Source organism: Calidris pugnax, unplaced genomic scaffold, assembly GCF_001431845.1.
Source record: "Calidris pugnax isolate Ruff unplaced genomic scaffold, ASM143184v1 scaffold45, whole genome shotgun sequence".
Classification (NCBI taxonomy): domain Eukaryota; kingdom Metazoa; phylum Chordata; class Aves; order Charadriiformes; family Scolopacidae; genus Calidris; species Calidris pugnax.
Window position 1 is genome coordinate 879,921 of NW_015090764.1, and position 18,465 is coordinate 898,385.

General features: G+C 45.4%; 3 protein-coding genes across 5 annotated transcripts in view; 2 read left to right on the forward strand and 1 right to left on the reverse strand.

Annotated features, from left to right (window-relative positions):
- CA4 (carbonic anhydrase IV) overlaps window positions 1-5,106 on the reverse strand; it is a 24,449-nt gene extending 19,343 nt beyond the window's left edge. The window contains exon 1 of the mRNA XM_014952875.1: window positions 4,669-5,106. Coding sequence (XP_014808361.1) covers window positions 4,669-4,726 — 58 coding nt within the window. The 5' untranslated portion in view covers window positions 4,727-5,106. The remainder of the gene's footprint in view (window positions 1-4,668) is intronic.
- Window positions 3,589-14,596, forward strand: LOC106902655 (lysophosphatidic acid receptor 1-B-like). Of its 3 annotated transcripts, XM_014966332.1 has the most exons (3): window positions 3,589-3,662; window positions 10,778-10,976; window positions 13,651-14,596. In XM_014966332.1, the coding sequence occupies exon 3, from the start codon at window positions 13,673-13,675 to the stop codon at window positions 14,408-14,410; it is 738 nt and encodes a 245-aa protein (XP_014821818.1). In that variant the 5' UTR covers window positions 3,589-3,662; window positions 10,778-10,976; window positions 13,651-13,672; the 3' UTR covers window positions 14,411-14,596. The 3 variants fall into 3 exon arrangements, with proteins under 3 accessions (XP_014821818.1, XP_014821827.1, XP_014821808.1); XM_014966341.1 differs by lacking the exons at window positions 3,589-3,662; window positions 10,778-10,976 and adding an exon at window positions 12,260-12,614; XM_014966322.1 differs by lacking the exons at window positions 3,589-3,662; window positions 10,778-10,976 and having other exon boundaries at window positions 12,972-14,596.
- A 3,134-nt stretch (window positions 14,597-17,730) lies between these two features.
- ZNHIT3 (zinc finger, HIT-type containing 3) overlaps window positions 17,731-18,465 on the forward strand; it is a 1,504-nt gene continuing 769 nt past the window's right edge. Inside the window, exons 1-4 of the mRNA XM_014966064.1 lie at window positions 17,731-17,843; window positions 18,044-18,075; window positions 18,151-18,243; window positions 18,329-18,409. Coding sequence (XP_014821550.1) covers window positions 17,764-17,843; window positions 18,044-18,075; window positions 18,151-18,243; window positions 18,329-18,409 — 286 coding nt within the window. The 5' untranslated portion in view covers window positions 17,731-17,763. The remainder of the gene's footprint in view (window positions 17,844-18,043; window positions 18,076-18,150; window positions 18,244-18,328; window positions 18,410-18,465) is intronic.

Below are 18,465 nucleotides of genomic sequence, written 5' to 3' on the forward strand. Positions count from 1 at the left end.
AAGGTTTAGGAGAAGTTGTGACTCCAGAAATTGTGACCAAATACCAGAGTGCACAATGTGCAGCATATAAGGGATATTCCACTTCTTACGCTGATACCTTTTGCTATAGGAGAAAGGAGGGTAATTCTTAAGCTGAATAATGTCCCTTGTCACCTGCGTGTGGCTCCTATGAATGGTTTCTACCACGTTCCTTCCCTTCCCCCAGAACTGAAGTGAAGAGCAGCAGGAAAGCACCCTGCCTTGGGCACTGGAGAAGGACGAGGTGATGCAGCACATTGCAGTTCTGCATGAGGTCAGCTAAACAAATTGATGACAACGTCATGTCCTCACGCTAGTCAGGCTGATCCTTAAATGGAGCATTAATAATGTGATTGGGTCCACTGTGTACGTGGAAAATTGCCCACTCCTTGCACGTTGCCAGAATCAGGCTGCAAACTAGCAAACAATGATTTCTGAGCTTGGAGCTGTGATGCCCTTGGATGCATCAGCCTGAAAAAACAGCCTGCTCAAGAACCTCAATGCATATCAAGGCATCACATAGGTGTATGCTGCCTTAGGCACAGAATAGGTAAAACAAAGTGGGATTCATCTCTGTGATACCAGTTGTTCATCACTACGTGCTAAATGCACTCACTCTTCAGCAATTCAGAAGTCGTGCACGGGGATGGGGGGTGGTTGCTGGATTCCTATGTGGTTGAGACAGCAGAGGTGATCTTATAAGGCTTACACGTGTAATTCTTTAAGAGAATTCAGGATCTGCAGATGAATGTAGATGACAGCAAGGCGTGACTGCACAGTACATATGCTTGAATAACTTCACACTTAGACTAATGTGAAGAGAATCGAGGCATTCCTGTTCTGATACAAATTTATCCATTTGTGCAACACGGATGTGTCTGGATGCCGTGCCTGGCAGGCTACAGAAATGTAAGTTAAAAACATTTCCAAGTTCATTCCATATATGATTCTCATACTGTCTTGTAGCTGCCTTTCAGGAATCTTCCAGTGACACACAGTGTTGTTTCTTTGCCTGCTGGGCTTGGTTCTCTGCCCCCCAGAATGAAACAGGCTGTTACAGCTAACTGAAGAGCTGCTTGCTGGCTCTGCTCTCTCATCTGCCCCTCTGCCACAAGCGCCTTTCTGTCTGCTGCTGAATTTTAGTGTCAAAGAGAGAGTAAGAATGAAATTGTTTCACGGCCTTACCACTTTGGGCCTTTATCACAAGCTGTGGAATGAAATGAGTGTACTCTGCAATTACAGGATTTGCATCCTTAGACATCCTGGTCAAGCAGTCTATGTCCACTCTTCTCCCAGTCATAAACCCCCTCCAGTTTTAAGCCAAATATGACAATGGCTAAACCTCTGTTCACCATAACAGCCCCTCTTACAGAGTTCATTTCCTACAATTTCATTGCAGGGTCCATGTTTAATGGGAAAGTTCATGAGTAAAAAAATTTCAGAGTTTCAAAGATATGAAGTACTCAGTGCTGCTACTGGTCCAGTACAGATGATAAAGCTAGAAAATTCTTTGCTGCCTGAAGCCTGCTCGTGCAGTTTACGCAGCCTTATAGAGAGGGGAGAGTACAGAGCAGTATTGGTGGGTATCTTTTGCTCTCCGTGCATGCTCAGCAGCCTGGCAAACGTGAGCTCTTGTTTCCTCTTTGCACACAGTGGATCTGACCACGACAGCACACACTGATACGTACAGATGCTGGTAAGCAGACTCAGATAAGCCTTTCAATCTGTTTTGGCAGCTTGAATGATTACCAGGAGGAAAGAGAAGAAGCCCTAAGCAATATATCCTGCATAAAGATTATGACTTGAGATCTAAAGTCTGTCTGCACCGAGATAGCTGAGGTAGCCACTTTGAGATAATGTCAGTGATAGCTTGTCAGTTATTTTTACTCATTTGTTGGATTAGGTGGGTGGAGAGAGCAAAATTCAGGTAATTCATATTTCTTAAAGAATCTGTGGATTGCTGCCTAAAGCAGCTTGTGTCTTCCTGCCTTTTCTATGAGTTCTAGGTCTTGTATTGCAGTTGTTACTCTTCTTTCCTAAACAACTGAAAATGCATCTTTTCATCCCAGAGTGTATCTGGGGCACCCACATCCCAGTATGTGTGCAGTCTGTAACATTAGGAGTGGCAATGGAAGAAGTTAAAGCATCTCTTTATGCTGCTTATAGAGATATTAGGTGTGCTTTGTGTTTGAAAGGCGCTGAAGCAACATCAGACTGAGAATTAATGCTGACAAAATCAGTGCCAGCACAGTCATGTAAATTTTGTATTTGTGGAAGCTGAAAGTATGTAAGTAGAAATATGGAAAATTAGAGGAATCATGTTCCTATCATGCATCAGTCTTTTGGAGCACTAGAGCATGGACTGTAGGAGAAAGTCTTCTCATGGCTGAGTCCTAGTCTGTGATAAAGAAAAAGGTTAAAACACCCTGGGGTTCACTCAACTGCTCTTAAATTATTTTTCAGTAACACATGGAGCTTGCTGTAACCCCACTACAAAGCTGCTAGATGGACGTATATTGTGGTCCTCTCTAATTGTTGTTCTCTGGATGGCACTAGACAGAACCTATCATTAATAAAACAGCTCTCTCAAAAGGTTTGGAATATTCCTGTTGGAACATTACAGACGTTTTTCCCCTCTCCTGCCTGTCTAATAGCAGTACCAAAGGGTCACTGATCTCTCAAAGGAATCAAGGAAGCCATTTGGGGTGCATCAGTGCAGCTATTAATGGAATACATTAACTGAGATCCGTATCAGTCAGTGGATGGGATGTTGGACAGAGATTCAAGCTAGATGGTTTCCCTCTCCTCCTGGTGCTGGTGGCTGCACCAACGTGCCTCGGTTTCCCTTTTGTAGAATGAAGATAATGAATCTTACTTCTTTATAAAGCCCTGTAAGGACTATTAGTTATAATTTTAAAACATAGCTTCTATAACATTAAGACAGGTCAAGGCTGAAAGCAATTTGAAAGATTAGCAATCAGTCATGTTGACTATTTAAGTGACTGCCCTGTTGGAGGTATGTTAAATGAGCTGATAAGTGGATATCACTCAAGCTGGTTCTGAAAAGTGGTCAGATAGAAATTAAATCCTTAATTTTTTAAAAAGATACCTTCCAAATACAGCAAAAAACAACTTAAGCTGATTCTCAAACATTGAGGTTGCTTGAAATGTTCAGCCTTTAACTTAGCATAATGTATCCTGTGAAGCCTCAGGAAAAGTTTTGGAAAAGAAGGTTGGGAGGAGAGTGTGTTTCTTCTGCATGAATGACTGTGTAGTTTGCCTCTGCACTCAGAGAGGAAAGTGGAAATAATCATGGTTGGGGAAAAAACCCAACAGAAATATTATATGCATTACCTATCTTACTTCCAAGTGCTAAAGCACTAATTACTAGCAGTAATCTAATAAAAGCTATAAGGGTTTTCTAAATAGTTTTTCAAGATCTTGTAATAAATCCCTTAATAGAGCAGTAAATTTAGCAAAGTGTAATTAGTCAGTAATCAATATCGAGCAAACACTAGTTGTAGACTTAGGAAGAGCAAAGGTTCTTTGTGTTTCTGTTTACTTGTACCACATGCAGGAAGCCTCCAGAGACAAAGTACCTACAAATACAGCCTACAGAAGAGGGAAGGTATTTGAACTGTCAGGTAAGAATCTGGAAACGGTGAGGTGTGAGTCATGGACATGGAGAATTAATGTAAGAACAGAGAAATAAAATGTGGGAGACACCTCCATTTCCCCAGAGCTCAGTCTGTCTCCTTAAGGCACTTTCTGAGCACCTCAGACCTCTGTTACTTTAAGTCTGGAAACTGAATCTTGATCTGCTTTAAAACCGTGTCCCTTTAATAGGCTCTTGGTGCAGTGCTTCCCTCTGATACCTCTGATAATATTGTATTCCTTTTTTTTTTTTACCTTAATGCAGTCTAGTCTATTTTAGTGCAAACAATAGACCCTTCATTACCATTAAGAACTGCAGTGTTTATCTTTAATTTTGAGGCTGTGTGCTGATATTTACATAGGGAAGGTGATTTATTCAATGTTATAGCATTGCTGATCTAATAGAAGCATAAAAATACTCTCTGCATTTTTCAATACTAATTATAGATGGCTGTTTAATCTAGTCATTGTAAGTGCATAGTGTACTTATATCCATAGTGCACAGGCTGCAAAAATAGATGGATCTGCTGGGCTAATGCAGCAAAGACATATTGTTCTTTCTTCCTCAGCAGGCAACCATAAGAATTTCATCTTGTATCATAACTGGCAAAGCAATATGAGTAGAAAGGTAAAATAAGCTATTTGAAGTATTAAGAAATTTACAGATAAAGAGATTCTATTTTGATTTTTTTTTTTAATTTACATATATAATTAACTATAGAGACCAAGTCAAACCTCATTGATTTTTCTTGGAGGAGGAAGACAACCAGAATCTCTAAAGGTGAAAAAAAAAAGCCCCACTCTTTCATTCATGAGAGAAGTCTATACTAGATATTTTACCACAAATAACAAAAGGCAGAGAAATAAAGAAAACATTCTCCATTTGTCATATAAAAGAATTAGAGAGTCTGTACTGTATGTACTGATAGTCAGAAACAAAACATAAATAAACCTAACCTTGGTACAAGGGGTTAGAAAGAGCAGGCAAGGACTTACCTAATGCCTCTGTCTTGAGAATGTGCAGGGAGAAGAGAACAAGGAACAGCAATTCCATTATCTATTTTAAATAGGCTCAGTGTCGAAACCAGAATTGATTAGACTTCTTAGTATGTGATCATATTTCTGCTCTCAGTTTTATACTGGAGTAAGTAGTCCTGGACAGACCTGAAAGCCATAGCCAGGAAGGTGAACTCCTCCCCTTTGTAATTTCTCCAGATTTACCCTACTCCTGATTTGCCTAAATTTATTCATTTCTCCAGAATGAATGGCAAAAGGAATAAGGTTTTCTAGCACTAAGCAAGTAGCCTGTAGTGAATAACTGGTACTTTGCAACCTATGCACCTTCAGTAACCTATTACTAAAATGCTACATTTTTATTTACTTTTCCTTTTTTTCCTGACAGCCCACATGCCATTCGATTAGCTGTGAATGTGTGTGTTAAGGTTAATGTTTTGTTTCAAAAAAACCCAATGAAACAAAGGAAAACCCAACTCCCTCACCCCACCGTGCCTACCCTGCAACCCTCCAAACAGCTGCTCAGGGCTGGAGCAGATCTGTGAGACTGGAAAATGGGACTTCTGTGTGCAGGAACAGGAAACGTGACATACCAACACCTTACTCATATATGCTTTTGCATTTAGGGAATTAATGAAGAGCACGTTTTTTTATTTGGTTTGGAGCGGTTTTGTCCTTTTTTTTTTTTGTTTAAATAATACTTTTTCTTAACTTTCCTGCTTCTAGTACTATAGTATAACAACCCTCCAAACAGCTGCTCAGGGCTGGAGCAGATCTGTGAGACTGGAAAATGGGACTTCTGTGTGCAGGAACAGGAAACGTGACATACCAACACCTTACTCATATATGCTTTTGCATTTAGGGAATTAATGAAGAGCACGTTTTTTTATTTGGTTTGGAGCGGTTTTGTCCTTTTTTTTTTTTGTTTAAATAATACTTTTTCTTAACTTTCCTGCTTCTAGTACTATAGTATAATATATGCAAATTTATTTTCTTTTCCTGTTGCCTTTACTTTCCTATCTGAATGCTTTAATTCCATGTGTCTGATTCAGGCTTTATGTTCAGCAAACAAAGGCGTGTACGGAAAAGTGGCGCTACGATTTTTTTCTCCATAGTCTCTATTACAGACATAATCATCTTTTCATTCAGGGTTGGATTTTGATACAGCTGGGGAAGATGAAAAAGGGGAGTGCAACTTCTTCTTCCCCTTCCCCAAAAGCTTCTCTGTCCGTGGGAGTGCAAGAAGAAGAGCAGGATGCTCGATCTGGTGCTTCTCCATGAGGGGATGGGCAGAGCGAAGCAGCATTATGCTGACTGCACTGAGCAAGGCTGGTCATCCAGCAAGGGCTGGATTTAAAAAAACAAAAAGGAGCCAAGAAAGTGCTGCTTGCCTTTACCACGAGCTGCAGGCTCCCAGGTGAAGAGTATGGCCATTCTGCTGTTAGTAGAAGGGTCGCACAGGATCAGGATCTGGAATAACAAGGGGAAATCTGACAGCTGACTTATGAGCAGGTCTTTTATTCATAAAAAGGATGGCTATAAATAACATTCCAACAATGAAGATTTGCTGGGTAGTGTTTTTCCATCCTGGATTAGGTAGATTAAAGCACGAACAGACGATGATTTGCCTAGCACATGGTGCTAAGATAAATAGTTGCTGCAGTGACAAGAACAATAAGGGAATTTGTTGCGTTTTTTAACTTCCTAGTGGGGCAGTCTCGGTGGAGCTATCTAAGCAAGGTGCATGCTGAGCACGTAGAGAGGAACGGGGGCGTGAACGTGGCAGCCACAGGCAGTGGCAGCCTTCAAGGGCACCTACAAGACATTTTACTTTTGGGCTTTTCTCCTTTTCTTTACCGGGGATGGTCTTCAGTGGGGCAGCTGAACCAAGCTCTTGGATGAATTTTTTTCCTTCTATTTGTGTTTAGTTCTCTGAAAGCTAAAAGTCTGCTGGAATCTCACTGTTTAAGACTGAAAAGTCTGAGGGTTATAGATTTCGATCTTGAAATTCAAGATTCTTGGGTTTGGTGTTTTTTTTTTTAATTTATTTTTTTTTCCTTCTGTAGACCAGCCAGCCAGTCATTATTAAAGTGGTAATAAATTGCACTGCGGTTATTTTAACTAAGTTTTTGTTTGTGCTAGAAAGTGAAGGTAGGCTCAGGGAAAGGCATTCCCTGTCCTTATGAGACCTGTAACCTCAATAAGCAGGGCAGAGAACATGTGATCTCTTTTTTCATTTTTTCCAAAAGAAACTCACCTGACGGGTGCTTCGTTATTAGTTCTCTATGCCATCTTTGCACCTAGGGATATTTTTCAAAGGAACTGCACTCTGGGTGGGTTTTACATAAAGGCCTTTGGACATTGAACCTGAATACCTGGAGGATGTTGGTCAGAGAAGCTGAGAGATAAAGTTATGCAGGGAGTCTATTGCAGATCGTTGAACTCAAGGCTGCTTTTTCCCGGCATAATGATTGCAATTGTTCCCATAGGTACAGGATAGATAAGAACAGGAAGGAGTTATCAAAACCAGTGAAAACTGCGATTATTTTGTAGCTTGGAGAGCTGCAGCAGCAGCAAAGATTTAGGAGATGCTCCCCCCCAGCCTGGTTTCTGAAATGCGTGAGCTCTGACACTAGCCTGCTGCTACCAAAAGGGCTTCAGGGGAAGTTGGGAGAGACTGACGTGACAGCTAATGAAGCTTCCATGTGTCTGAGCCAAACGATCCTACCATGTGCTGAGGAAGTCGAGAGCTGTTCCTAACCTTCCAGCTGAGCAGTCCCACCACATTCCAGCAGCACAGACAGGGGAGGATGAGGGGAGGATGAGGGCAGGCTGGGTCTGACGCCGTGGCACAAATGCATAGGAGTCCCAGTCAAAGCCAAGGTGGTGGCACAGCTTGTTGTGCTGGGAGGCTGAGCTGTTGCTCTTAGAAGGACGATCTGAAGCTTGTGAGGGTCCGACTGATTTGAGTCCAAACCCTGTTTGTGGATGAGCTGACCTGGGAGGAATTGTCCCTGCAGTGGGATAGGGAAGAACTTCCAAGAGACTTAAAACACAGATGAATTTCGTGATTAATGACTGGTTGATTGGGAAACCTGCTCTTCAGAGTGAGAGAGCACACTAAGTGATCTTCATGTACTTGTGTGTTGTAATTGCCTTCGTTGGAGTTCCCTGACCACGAACAGGAAATCTGGAATTTCATGAACAGTAGCTCTTGGTGAATCAGAGACATCAGCTCTTCATCTTTCCTGTGAAAATGTGATTTGGCTGTGATTCTCCCTGAGTCTGCTCTATCGGGAACCTTCTTCTAATACAAGGTCATTTCCAGTGGGACAGTAAGAAGCATTTTTTCAATGGCTCTTTATTTGGCCTGCTCAGCTCTGGTGCATTAACTGCTTACTCTCTATTTTTGGCTGTACCTCAGGATTAGACCCCGTATTATGTGATGTCATCATTAGTAAAGCTGAACTTCTCTCATTTTCCCAGTATTTATGTAAAGCACCATTCTTTATGTGGAAGAATAGCCTTCAGTCGGCGAGTGATGGAACACCAGGAGTGTGCAATCCAACTTTTCCTAGAATTATGAAGGTGTGTTCTGAAGGATGGGTGTCTCTCAGCTGTACATTTAGCTCTGTGTGTTCACAGCCTCTCTAGTTACTTTGCCTGGTTTGAAGCACACGTGTTTCTGATCATTGCTTTCTTGTAAGAAGAGTCCTCATCATGCCCTGGTAGCTGGTTAGTTCAGAAGGAAGATGCCCTTTGTGTGGACCGTTTCTTGTCTTAAAGGGTTAAGATGCATTCTGGCTTCTTTACAAAGAAATTATCATTGGAAGGCTTTGTTTACCATACAACATTAGTTTCAGGTATTTATCAGTGCTTGTCTCCCTTTAGACAACCTGATACAAGCTCCTCAAAGGGGAAAACAACAGTTCTGGCATCTCAGAGAAATGCTCAGGCTCTGCACAGATGGAGAGAGGGCCTGGTTTGTGGGGTGTTCTTGCAACAAGCTGTCCTTGCCATTATTTTGTGGCTTGTAGCTAACATAATGCTAAACTGCAGTCGGAGACATTCGATTCTGATGATTTTCTTCACTTCATGTTCCTGGTAAGGGCCATGAAAGCGTAGCTGGGACATCAGATAACACGGAACTTGTGAGGCAAAAATTCCTCAAAGAGAGTGGGGGGGGGGGGGAGGAGTGGAGAGCTTTCTGTTATGAAAACGTCTCCGAGAAATCTTGGAAGGAGATCATACATCCCATTTGTGTCTTCCTCTCCAAAGAGGAAGACTTTAATCTGCATAAATTAAAACATAAATTGGATAAATAGGCGTCTTATTTGTATTGCTCCCTTTCCTGAATGCTCCGTGTGTGCAGGCCTCATGATACCTGTTGACAGACTGAGCAGATGGATGGTCTTGTCTCAAGGCTTTGCTGAAGGTCATGGCAAGTGGGAATTGATTTCCCTCAATACTTAGCCAAGCTGCCTGTCACTTGCCATTTTTTGCCTCAGATTGTGTGTTGTCTCCAGTTTGGTAAAGTGTCTAGTTGGAGTGGAGAGGAACTGAGGAGAAAGCTGGATGGTTGCATTCCACCACAAATAAGGCTTGGTGTCTCAAGAATGGAAGTAGCAATTGGATCTGATTTCAAGAAGAATGTGGCAGGAAAGAAACCAGAACAGTAAAATCCCTTCAGTGCCTTGTTTTTCTTGTGTGTATAGTGTATGTACATGACTTTGACAGTAACACCACATCATCTGTAGCTTAATTGTGCTATGGAATTCTTATTTTCATTACCTGGATGCAGCTTTTTCTCCTGCAGTGTCAGGCATAACTCAAGTTTCTTGGGGTACTATCGGCATAAAGGACACCACACTAAGGTAAAAGTGTATGTTGTCCAAGGGTTACTGCACAGGATTAAAATCCCAGCTCCTGAACTTAATTTCCTGTTTTGAAATCAACTTTGCAGTGTCACAGCTGGGGCATGTTGTGCTGAGCACTTGTGATTCCTGATGAGGTCTGAGCGCTGCAGGTTATCAGCATTTCTGAAGCTGCAAGTGCAGTCGTGTGAAGTTAGATTTTCCACAACAGCCACTTGAAATTAATGGTCATTAAAAATTCAGCCTGAAGCTTCCCGTGTCTCTTTCTCAGTCTCTTCAACACGTTCAGTGATTATTGTGTTCTCCGCAGGCATAATCCTCAGATAATTATTATTGAACTTTGAGATTCCCTACAAAATAATGTCATTTCCTACTCATGACAAATAGCAATGTGGGCATTCAGATAAAGAAATATGAAAACAATCATAGAACTCAAAAGTGCTGGAGAAGGTGAAATCTAGATACATATCAATCAAAGTTTTGCCAACTGCAAGGTACAGGCAGTGTTTAAAGTGTCAGCCTGAGATATAGGAGATTAGATTCAGTTCCCTCTGTACTGCACCTTTGCCTGATCTTAAGCAAATAATACGATTGTTCTTTTCCCACTTGTAAAGCGCAGATAACACTCTTTCCTTGCAGGTGAGATGTGAGCTTAAGTACCAGAAAGATTGCAAAGTTCCCAGAAGTATAAGAATATCCTTTAATCAAGATTGCTATAGGCATAGATTTGGCTACGGAGTAGCCCTGTCTCACACAGTGTTTTCAATTCAAACCCCTTTTCATCTGTTTTTGAGAGCTCAAACTTCATTACAGAGGGTTGGAATATACAAATCAGGGCTTTTTTGTGTGTACTGAAGCACATTTAAAAAAGCAGTTTCCACAATAATATTCTCTCCTTTAATCTCGCAACATTATGCTAATTTTTATGCAATTATATTAGGGAAATAAGATTACAAAGCTTTTGTGAAGAGCTATTTGTACTAATTGATATTATTTTTAATTATGTTCTGATCTCGTGTCATTTAGTGTTTCGTGCTTGAGCACCAAATTTTCAAATTAGAGAAAATTCGAGTAGCACTTTCAGGAATATCTAGGGCACTTTAGAGCCCAGGTTCACGGAGAAACCCTTCTTAGTAACTAGGTTATTTCTGAAGCTGTGACACTTTGTGGATAAACTGCTGTTCCTCACCCCCCTCTGCCCCTCCCTCTGTTCACAGAGCCACCCAAAACACCATGGGAAGAGATGAGGAGTGTGTGTGCCTTGGTTTGGTGTCCTCTCTGCCCTTCCTGACCGATGCTGGGCTGTAGGTGACCTCCTGACATTCTGGCTGGTGTGGAAAGGACGTGCTGAGTCCTGGTGCTGACAAGGTGACACAAATAGTGGAGTCCTTGGTCAGCAGCAACCTCACACCAAAGGTGGGGCTGACAAAGCCTGTGTGAGGTTCCTTATAGGATGCACAAAGACTCTAACACTTTTGAGAAGACTAATTTATAGGATATTAATACACCAGCAGGCTGGTTTAATCACTTTTCATCCTTTATTTCTATATAATCATTCTTTCCACTTCCCTGTGACCATCTGAAATACCTTCTACTTATAGAATCATAGAATCATAGAATGGTTTGGGTTGGAAGGGACCTAAAAGATCATCTAGTTCCAACCCCCCTGCCATGGGAGGGGGGTTGCATAAAGTACATCTAGTATATAATAATTGTGTGCTACTAATTGCACACAAACCTGAAGTTACTTTCATACACTTCAACTTTATCAGAAAAATAGAAGCTACAGAGTTTTCCTTTTAAGCTCAACATTTTAGCAGAAATTTCTTTTGTTGTAAATTCTGGCAGAGCTATCATGTAGTTCACAGATTTACAATTTTAAAGCTGGAATTGCTGCTAAAATGGTTGGGCAGCCTGGTCTAGTGGGAGGTGTCCCTGCCCAGGGCAGGGGCATTGGAACTAGATGATCTTTTAGGTCCCTTCCAACCCAAACCATTCTATGATTCTATGATCAGATGTGGGCACTCAATGTGGAAAGCCCATAAACTCAGCTGAGCTGCTGCTGCAGTATTATGGTATAAAATTGGTACTAAAGCAAATTAACTCTTTGTTAGGAGAACAGTAAAAAAAAATTAACTCAGCATAACTTTGTAAGCAGCGTGGCTTTACCTGGATAAATTTGCTAAAGGAAAGCTTGCAAAAACTGGCTGCTCAGCTGCAAATAGATGCCAGGTACCAGGCTGGAGATTTCTCCTTGTAGGTGGGCACGTTGAATAAAACGTAGGGTGACACAGAGGCGACCCCCACTCAGCACTAGCAAATAAAAGCAGCCACTTCTGTGAAGAAAAAATATCCACGGTGCTGTTCATAGTGTGATACTGTTGTGCTCTGCTCACCTCGGCCACACTGGTTAAAATCCCCCATTCCCCACTGTGTACTGGGTTGTTTGCTCCAGCAGTGCCCTCTGCTGTCTGACAGCGTTGAATGTATGCCCAAAAAGCTTTTTTTTTGCCCCGAATTTCAAGTATTTTCCATCTGGTTCTCAAAAATTATTTACCTTTAAAAAGACACAGAAAGGAAAGATATAATGATATTATGTTGGCTTATTAATGGACAAGTTACACATCAACTTTAAACAAGCAGATGCAGAATATCCTGTAACAAAGGTGTGAGTATAAATGCCTGTTATTTTCTGGCAACATTCTCATCCGAGGATTAAGGTGGAAAAATGGCATTATCAGAACTACTTAGGCATCTTAGTCTCTGATAAAATTAATCTACTAAAGCCATTCTCCTACATTTCCTTGGTTGACAAGAATTAATTCAACAACTCTTTGATTACATCTCTTTTTTTTTTTTTTTTGGCTTGTAAGGCATCAGCACCTCAGATTTACTGAAGGAGTAAGAAAGGTTATACAATTTCAGGCGTATTCTGACAACTTCTGGGTACTCCAGTACTCATTATGGATATTTCTGTGGGCCCAAGCACAAGAGCATCTGTGGAAAAAGAAACTCTGCCCTTTTTGGATCCCCCTTGAGGTGCTGCAGTTCATGGTATGGTTTTTCTTGCAAGTGTGGGGTTTGTTCTGTAGATATGACCTGACTGGGCTTAGAAAAACAGTTGCCTTTGGCCACGTGGATTTGTAATTGTCAGCAAGAGGCAGTGAACAGCTCAGTGCTGTTGTCTCTTGCTCAGTCAAGAGCATTTAGAAGTTTTGTGATGTCACTAGAGTTGATCTGAAATTAGGACTTCCATCCTTCACTGAACTGAGGTCCAGGTCAGTGACACCACAGTGATGTTCTTCGATCCCAGCAGTCACATCCTCCCCACCTCCAAGACCAGAAAAAGACTGCTCTCTGTTTTCTGACTCTCTAGTTGATCCCAGCAGTCACTACTCCCCACCTCCAAGACCAAAACAAGACTGCTCTCTGTTTTCTGACTCTCTAGTCCTTTATCTAACAAACCTATTTGTGAATTAAAGCAGAATTCACGGTCATTCCATTTTAGAATATCCTCAAAGACTTGTAAACCACTGATGTGGTCTTTCCTCTTCCCAAGAACTGGCCAGATTTTGCTGGAGATAAAGGCTGTTTAAGCGAATCATCTGTGTAGTAGTAAATATGCTTTCCACTTTTGGCTCTCCTAGCAACTGAAAGGTAATTGGCTGAGCTCTGAGTTGGTAACCCAAATATTTAAAAACACGAGTGGTTAAAGTTTAATCCACTGTCACGCTGGTGATGTGGCAGTAGAAGCTGTGTGTCAGGATTCATTCTTCTCCTGGAGAACGAGGTGGCAGGAACGCTCGCGTGGTTCGGTCTCGTACGGAACACGGGATGAGTAAAGCAGACCTCGTTAGGGGTTGAAAGTAGGATCTTCCACCATGAATGGATACCCCAACTGCTCTGCCAACCACACCAAAATTTGGAGTCATGATTTAGTGCTTGTGCTGGGCATCCCCCAGCTGACCATTAACATAGCGTCCGTGATCTTCAACTGCACGGTCATCTTCACCAGGATGGCCACAAAGGATCTGCACAAGCCCATCTCTGTGCTCTTCTGCAATCTGGCTTTTTCTGATCTCTTCACCAGCTTTTCCGGCTTTTGGATTTCGATGCTGTTCATCACCAATCCTGACATCACCATCTTTGGATCCAAGGATATGCTCGCACCTTATGCCTTCTATACGGTGTCGATTTTATCCACCATCTATAACTTGGTGAGCATTGGAATTGAACGTTACCTGGCCGTGGCTGAAAGCATGAGGACGAGATTCAGGGTTACCAGAAACCACTCCATAGCTGCGGTTTTAATTAACTGGGTCCTTGCTTTCTTTTTGGGCTGCTTGCCCTTGATGGGGTGGAACTGCTTGCAGATGGAAAAAAACCTCTCTGTCCTCTACAGTCCGTTCTGCGTTGACTACCTCATCTTCATCACCATTCCCAATGTTGTGGTGGCTTTTATTATACCTCTGTTCACCTACCTTAGAATCATTATCATTTTGAGGAAAAGAAAGCTGAGAATGAAAGCGTGTGGACAAGCCACCGGCACCTACAAATCAGCCGAAATCCAGGTTGCCAGAACCAGTATTTTTATCTGGCTCCTGGCGTTGATCTCCTACGCCCCTTTTTTCGCAGGGGTCATATTCGATGCAACCAACCACCAGTGCCACGTTGATCTCTACCCGGGCGTCTACATCTTCCGAAACTGCACGGCGATCCTCATCACCATCAACTGCTTGGGGAACCCCATCATCTACACCCTGAAAGCCAAAACCTTGGGGGCGAAGCTCAAGGCTCTCAAATGCCTCTCCACCAACCGCATTCGAGCCTGCACCATTGAGAACGTCTAGCGGGGGACTGCCCTTGCCCCAGGACTGTCCTCATCCCTGGAGACTGTCCTTGCTCCTGGAGACTGTTCTTACCCCTGGAGACTGTCCTTGCCCCAGGACTGTCCTTGCTCCTGGAGATTGTCCTTGCTCCTGGAGACTGTTCTTGCCCCTGGAGATTGTCCTTGCCCCTGGAGACTGTCCTTGCCCCTGGAGACTGTCCTTGCTCCTGGAGACTGTCCTTGCTCCTGGGGACTGTCCTTGCCCCTGGGGACTGTTCTTGCCCCTGGAGATTGTCCTTGCCCCTGGAGACTGTCCTTGTTCCCGGAGACTGTCCTTACCCCTGGAGACTGTCCTTGCTCCTGGAGACTGTCCTTGCCAACTGGAGACTGTTCTTGCCCCTGGAGACTGTCCTTGTTCCTGGAGACTGTTCTTACCCCTGGAGACTGTTCTTGCCCCTGGAGACTGTCCTTGCTCCTGGAGATTGTCCTTGCCCCTGGAGACTGTCCTTGTTCCCGGAGACTGTCCTTACCCCTGGAGACTGTCCTTGCTCCTGGAGACTGTCCTTGCCCCGGGGCTGCCGCCGTGTCCGTGCGATCGGAGCTCCGGGGGCGGTTCAGCACCAGGCCCGTGGACAGCTCCGGGGCGCGGGAAATTAGCGCGGGAAAAACAGCGCCGGGCGCGGGAAACAGCGCGGGTCCCTGCTCTGGAAGAAGGGGGGGTGCTGGTCTCAGCATCTTCCATGGTCTGTGGGGCCGGGAATGGGGCGCAGCACGGCGGCCCTTGGCACCTCGTCCCGGTGTGTCCGGCCTCAAACGGAGCCCACGGAGCTGTTTTGCTGGGAGATAAAAATAACTCCATTATCCGTGTTTGCTTTGGCTTTGGAAACGGGCTGCTGTTGTGTGTGTGCTTTGCTGCCCGGGGTCACCTCCTGCACGTCGCGCTTTTCTGGTTTGGAAGGCAGTTAAACGGCCAGAAAACGTGGGGTGCTGTGGGGGAAACGCAGTTTTACTTTCTCATTTAGAGGCAGTCCAATTGTATCTTTGAATATTTGATGAATCTCTTTATTAACGGGGGCACTCAGCACGGGTTCGCTGATGTAATTCGAATTTTAGCTGCAGTATGTACCTGCACCACGTGGGCTTTGTGAGCAAATTGTGACTGCCCTTTTCCTATTTCTGCTTATAAACAGAGGTGTGCTTGAGTCTGTGGCTTTTGGAATTTGAGTGGCTTTAGGAGAAAAATCTCCCTCGAACTCTTTAGTATCAGAATCACAGTTTCCTGTGCAAAACAAACCCAAATAAAAATGTTAAGAGTAAGTATTTTGTAAAAGGAAAAGGTCTCCATCCCTCTCCAGATGGGAAATTGGCCATCGAATAGTTAATCCGTCAGATCCTCGTGGAAATCAATGCTTATTCTTAGTAATAAAGGGGTATTTTCTAGAAGAATCTCAGCGCTCAAATTCCTTCTCTCTCCCCTCGTGCAGTCTAGAGGCCTCAAGGAGTAGATCCTCAAATTTCTGGTTTTAAAATACACTTGAGTGTTGCCCAGGGGTGTGACACCAGCGCCATGATCCGACGGGGATAAGGGTCTCTCTTTCACAAAGGGTCAAACTCAGGTCCCAGTTTTCAGGGATTTATTTCATTTATTGACTTTGTTGTCGTTGTCCCAGCGTTTCAAAAGGCTCGAGCAAACCAGGGACAGAATCCTGTTAATCTCTTCCCGAGCGGGGATGAGAAACCAGCCCCTTTTGTGCAAGAAGAGGGTTTTCCCCCGATGCGGGGAGCGGGGGGTGCCGTCACCCAACAAACCCCGCTCTCGGTGTCTGACATTTATTGCCATAAACCCCCTCTTCTGCCCTGCATCGCGCTGGAGAAGGCCGGGAGCATTTCTTTTGCCTGAATTGGAATTGAGCCATTTCAGGAGACGGACGGCTCTGAACGATACGTAATTAAAATGAATTATTTACATGGATAATGTAACTCGGGCAAGAGAAATCCGGCTCCGTTTTTTTCTCTCCCCAACTCTGTGCTGCCACTCCAGCACCCGCCTCGGGCTGGAAACCGAACGTCTGTCTCTTCCTGGGGGTATTTCAACCTGAACTGAAAACCGGGAGATTCACCCCAAACTCCCCGGGGGACGGGAGGAGGGACAGGGGGGCTTTAATTGGGTGATATTTATCATATGAACGAAGGGTCAAACTCAGGTCCCAGTTTTCAGGGATTTATTTCATTTATTGACTTTGTTGTCGTTGTCCCAGCGTTTCAAAAGGCTCGAGCAAACCAGGGACAGAATCCTGTTAATCTCTTCCCGAGCGGGGATGAGAAACCAGCCCCTTTTGTGCAAGAAGAGGGTTTTCCCCCGATGCGGGGAGCGGGGGGTGCCGTCACCCAACAAACCCCGCTCTCGGTGTCTGACATTTATTGCCATAAACCCCCTCTTCTGCCCTGCATCGCGCTGGAGAAGGCCGGGAGCATTTCTTTTGCCTGAATTGGAATTGAGCCATTTCAGGAGACGGACGGCTCTGAACGATACGTAATTAAAATGAATTATTTACATGGATAATGTAACTCGGGCAAGAGAAATCCGGCTCCGTTTTTTTCTCTCCCCAACTCTGTGCTGCCACTCCAGCACCCGCCTCGGGCTGGAAACCGAACGTCTGTCTCTTCCTGGGGGTATTTCAACCTGAACTGAAAACCGGGAGATTCACCCCAAACTCCCCGGGGGACGGGAGGAGGGACAGGGGGGCTTTAATTGGGTGATATTTATCATATGAGCTGATTTCTCTTCATCTCTACGTCGAGGTGGTATGTAACCAGCAGAATATTTAATGCAGCAGCGTCTATGGCAGCGACAGTCATTTCAAAAGCGAAGGATTGGGGAGATTTATATCAAAATTTATATAAAATACAAAAAAAAATCCCCGGGGCCGGGCTCGCCCCGCCCACCGCTCGGCGGTTGATTATCGAGCCTGGCCGCGGGCGCTCGGCGCTCGGCTGGCCGGGTCTGGCTCGGTGGCGGGCGCCATGCGGGCATCGAGGCCTTGCGGCGTCTGCGGGGCGGCCGGGGCGGCCCGGTACCGCTGTCCGCGCTGCGCCGCCGCATAGTGAGCGCATTTATCATATGAGCTGATTTCTCTTCATCTCCACGGCAAGGTGGTATGTAACCAGCAGAATATTTAATGTAACAGCATCTATGGCAGCGACAGTTATTTCAAAAGCGAGGGATTGGGGAGATTTATATAAAAATCTATATAAAATACATTAAAAAAATCCCCGGGCCGGGCTCGCCCCGCCCACCGCTCGGCGGTTGATTACCGAGCCTGGCCGCGGGCGCTCGGCGCTCGGCTGGCCGGGTCTGGCTCGGTGGCGGGCGCCATGCGGGCATCGAGGCCTTGCGGCGTCTGCGGGGCGGCCGGGGCGGCCCGGTACCGCTGTCCGCGCTGCGCCGCCGCATAGTGAGCGCCGGGACGGGACGGGGGGCGGCGGGCGGCGGGCAGGGACCGGGGGGCTAGGGGCGGCGGGAGGTTGGGGACGGAAGCGGTGGGGAGGCGGACGGGGAGAGGCCGGGGGGCGGTGCGGCCTGGTCCGCCCGGTGAGGGGTCGCTCGCCCGGTGAGGGGCTGCCTCCGGCCTTACCCGCGTCTCTCCCCCCGCAGCTGCTCGGTGCCGTGCTGCAGGACCCACAAGGGTGAGTGACGGGCGGGACGGTGGGTCCGGTACCGGGGGGTCGTCTCCCCGCCGCTCACGCCGTCTCCTCCCGCAGAGCGATGCGAACCGGAGCCGGGGCCGCAGCCGGAGCGCTGGGCGGCCGGACAGAGCTGCCCCGACGGGGCGAAGGGCGCCGGGCAGGCGGCAGGTAGGTGAGGGGGGGGCGGGCTGTGCGGCACCGGCTCCCCCACCCCGTTCCCGGCCGCTCTGCAGCCCCGCCGTGCTCCCCGCAGGTGGCCCCTGGTCGGTGGAGGACATCCTGAGGGAGGACGAGGAGCAGGACCGCGTCCCGCTGCACAAACTGCAGCTTTTAGGTAATTTTGAGGCTTCGGGAGTCAATTGGGTGTGCAGGTCGGGGGGGGGGGGGGGG

Bases quoted from the DNA above. Each gene is read 5' to 3' on its own strand.
- LOC106902655 (XM_014966322.1), top strand. From the start codon at position 13,442: ATGAATGGATACCCCAACTGCTCTGCCAACCACACCAAAATTTGGAGT.